At 39.9% G+C, this 3,852-nt stretch overlaps 1 protein-coding gene across 1 annotated transcript; it reads left to right on the forward strand.

Moving 5' to 3' along the window:
- The first annotated feature begins 2,925 nt into the window (after positions 1-2,925).
- Positions 2,926-3,648, forward strand: LOC122083335 (probable calcium-binding protein CML45). The gene has a single exon (XM_042651094.1). It carries the CDS (start codon positions 2,967-2,969, stop codon positions 3,555-3,557), a length of 591 nt encoding a protein of 196 aa, XP_042507028.1. The 5' UTR covers positions 2,926-2,966; the 3' UTR covers positions 3,558-3,648.
- The last annotated feature ends 204 nt before the right edge of the window (positions 3,649-3,852 follow it).

Genomic DNA, 3,852 nt, shown 5'->3' on the forward strand with positions numbered 1-3,852 from the left:
AACAAAAAAAAAAAAAAACCACCCATCTTCTCTCAATTGGGATTTTTTTATTCTATCCCACTTCTCTTTCTCATTCAATTTTATTCAACATCCCATTGTTTTAATTGTTTATTTAGTCAAATTTTTTATTCAATCCCATTGAAACCCGTTTGTTGCAATCGGTAATGGATACAGAACCGGTCTACCGACTCTACCCCAATTTCAATCTGATCACTGGTCCAGATTGGTGCTTCAACAAATAGGATAGTGACAATTGGCTGATGATACCAAGAAAAAATTAAAAAAAATTGATAAAAAATGGTATTGAATTAGTAATGTTCCGAGTCGATACCAATACGAGTCACCCGATTCATATGATCCAATCTGATACATTGCCCTGCCCCATCCACCTGTGTCTCGTCTCAACCTCCCTTTCGCAAACCCACCCCGATACTAATTTTTATTATTTTTAATATTTGTTCTATCGTTTGTCACGTGTCACTATGCTATTTGTTGTAGCACCGATCCAGATTGGCGTCAGATCTATAATGATAAAGATCAATACTGTATTTGATACCACTTGCACAAGAGACGTTGCAATGGAATTGAATAAAAAAATTAAGGAAAGAAAAGATTTCTATAAGAGAGTGTGGCCCTTGGCCCTTAGCATTTGGATTGGGATCCTCTTATAAGGGGTGATATTTTAGGTCTTATTCATAGTTGCTTGGACAATCGACATATATCCAAGATGTGAGATCTAATAGTTCTCAACACAGCATTTCTGTTCTGATTGGTAGAAGCACAACCACTGGATGACAGCTTGGACAAGTGTCAATTACTCAGATAACTGTGGGCTGACCTGGACGATCACTGCTTAGGAAAGGAGCCGGTTCCTTGCAACCAGACATATAGGGGTGAAATGACCAATTTGCCCCTTATGAAATTATGTGTTCCTAAGAATAAGAAAATGAATTCGTCCATTTTTCGAGGTCTCAAAGAAGCATGAAAACACATAAGAAATGTGTAACTCTAGTTCGTTCGAAAATGGTAAAATCTTTGACGCAAGAAGAAGGAGTTGATCCATATCATCTTGACTTGGTTCTACTTCTTCTATTTTTTTAATAATATTGAGTCTCGGATTCTTCTTCTATTCGATACCATCTCTATAGATGCTTCCTCGTGCATTACAATTAAACTTATTGTAAAGCGGGTTAACTGATCATTGTTAAGGCTGCCAAGTAGGGGTGTCAACGGTCCGGGTCGGTGCGGTTTCGGTCCTGTTCCACCGGTTTCGGTGTGAGTTTGGAAGTGACCGAAACCGACCCAATAAGGATTTATCGGTTTCGGTCCGGTGTCGGTTTCGGTGCGGTTTGGGTTCGGGTTGGTACCGGTTTGGATTTATTAGGTTCATTTCGGTTTGGATCGGTTTTTAAACCGGTATGGAGCCATTAGGAAACAACCAAATGATGAATTGTTGAACTTCGATTTCTTAAATCGATTTGTAACCGGGTTGGTTTTGATTTTTGGTCTAGTTTGAATTCGATTTTCCATACAAATGTATACAAAACTATTCAAATTTTAATTTTTTTAATGAATTTTGGAGTGTTTCGGTTTCTTACCGGTTTGGTTTCGGTTTCGGTCCGGGTTTTGAGCCGGTTTCGGTTTGGTTTCGGGTTCATCCGGTTTTCGGTGCGGTTCGGTTTGGTTTTGGGGTTACAATACTTGAAACCGAACCGAACCAATAAGGCTTCGGTTCGGTTCGGTCCGGGTTGTTATCGGTTCAGTCCGGCCGGTTTTACCGGTTCGGTTTAGGAATTGACACCCCTACTGCCAAGTGTTGGCTCCCAGTGTTGCAGAAGTAACTACCCTAGTTATGAGGAAATGATCCTGAGTCCCGATGGAAGCTGACATTGTTTTCCTCTTGCAATTTCCCCTCCTTTCCCCACTAACAGCCCAAATGGACCAAAAGTCAATGTCTTCTTTTTTTCCATTACTTTTCATTCAATTACTTGTATCTACTATAAGAACACTTTCTCAAAGTTGGATTGGCAATCCCAAGCGACTCGACACTCATATCAGCAATTAATAAAATAAAAGCGTATTCAATGCACGAGGTTCTCGTATATCCCCATGAATCAAGAACGAGAACTACATAATCTTACCTTAAGAATGTTGAGAGAATATTTCCACCACTTAACCACAACAATCAAAACAAGAATTAGAAAACCAACCCTCTCTTGAATTTCCTAGGTATAAGGGGTACTCCTTCCACGAATGTGGCCTCACCTGTCCACCACATCTCCCACCCTCCATCTTCCTACTGACACTGCTCTGGCTCAGTGTCAGGGGGGATGGAGGGTAGGAAGATGGGGGGTAGACAAGTGACCTCCTTCCACTACTGCGTCTCAGTGTTTTTCTTATTAAATTGGGTTCTCAGCATTGAGCCTGGAACTTTGGAAGCATTGGCAAGGTGGACTTGCTTGGAGATCAGTCTGAGTCTCCAAATCAAAGCCCTTAGCATTTATGGGAGTAGCATTATTGCAGTAAGAAGGGGTTTAAACAAATTCATAATCCAGGTATGAAACAGCTGGGGGCTTATTCATGGTTGCAGGTTCTGTCCTCCATTATCTTTCCACCTCTTAGGAAACTTCAGGTTCAGGTTGGTCCCTTTTTCAAAATTAAACCCATTCTTTCCTGGAAGCAGCCACCAAAACCCAACTAGTAGGGACAAAGAAAAACAAGTCCAGACTGTCCTTTCTCTCACATCTACATAGTACACACACGAGGCTGGAGAGAAACTTCCCTTCGTTTAATGGCACTTTAGGTGATCTTTCTTTATTGACGTTGACATTCACGTAAGAGAATTAAATAATCTGATATCCATTATATATAGCTCCACCTCACCCATATCCAGAGCTCCAAACCAGCTTCTCATTTCATATTTTCATTCTTGATTGATCTCTCTCAGTAATCTATACCATCCAGTAATGGCGAATAAGGTCGTTTCCTCTGCTTTAGCATTAGCTAGATTTGTTGGGTTCTCAATGTTTCAGAGAATTCTCATCTGGGTCTTTAGAATTCAGTGGTTCTACTCAAGTTTTCTTTCTCTTCTCCAATCCAAACATGATTTTGTAATTGAAAAATCAAAGGGTTCAAAGGTTTTGGCTGAGATGACAAACCAGAATCATGAATGCTCGGGAAGGTGGCTTTACTTCCAAGAAGAGACAGATGATGGGAAACTTTGCAGGGGAGAGGTGGAGACTGTGATGGAGAATTTGGGAATCTTTATTAAAAAAGATGAGGAAAAGCTCCAGGAGAAATTGGGTTTGGAAGAGCTTTCAGCCCTGTTCGAGGAGGAGCCCAGCATTGAGGAGGTGAAGGAAGCGTTTGAAGTGTTTGATGAGAACAAAGATGGGTTCATAGATGCAAGGGAGTTGCAGAGAGTACTCTGTGGTTTGGGCTTTGTGGAAGGGTCAAAGATGCAGGATTGCAGATGGATGATTAGAGCTTTCGACATGAATGGAGATGGGAAGATAGATTTTGGCGAATTTGTGAAGTTTATGGAAAACAGCTTCTAATGAATTATATTATTTTGTACAATAGAGAACCCAACTTGATTCAAAAAAAATTTTTTTTTTTGGTTCAAAAAAGAAATCAATGTTGATTCGATTTATACCCTTACGAGTCACTTATTTTGTGTATTCTATTTCTACCACCCAATGAAGGGGGAATCTCTTCACGAAAGGTGATTTATTACTATGATTCAAAACTTGGAATAGTATTTCACTAAAGAAAAAAAATTTGGAATAGATGCTCTCATTCAATCCAATTGGAAGGTTAAATCTTGTGAATTAAGGAATTCTCTCTTCAACC

The sequence above is a fragment of the Macadamia integrifolia genome, chromosome 7, assembly GCF_013358625.1.
Source record: "Macadamia integrifolia cultivar HAES 741 chromosome 7, SCU_Mint_v3, whole genome shotgun sequence".
Classification (NCBI taxonomy): Eukaryota; Viridiplantae; Streptophyta; class Magnoliopsida; order Proteales; family Proteaceae; genus Macadamia; species Macadamia integrifolia.

Excerpts from the sequence above, each read along its gene's own strand:
- LOC122083335 (XM_042651094.1), top strand. The coding sequence starts at position 2,967 with ATGGCGAATAAGGTCGTTTCCTCTGCTTTAGCATTAGCTAGATTTGTT.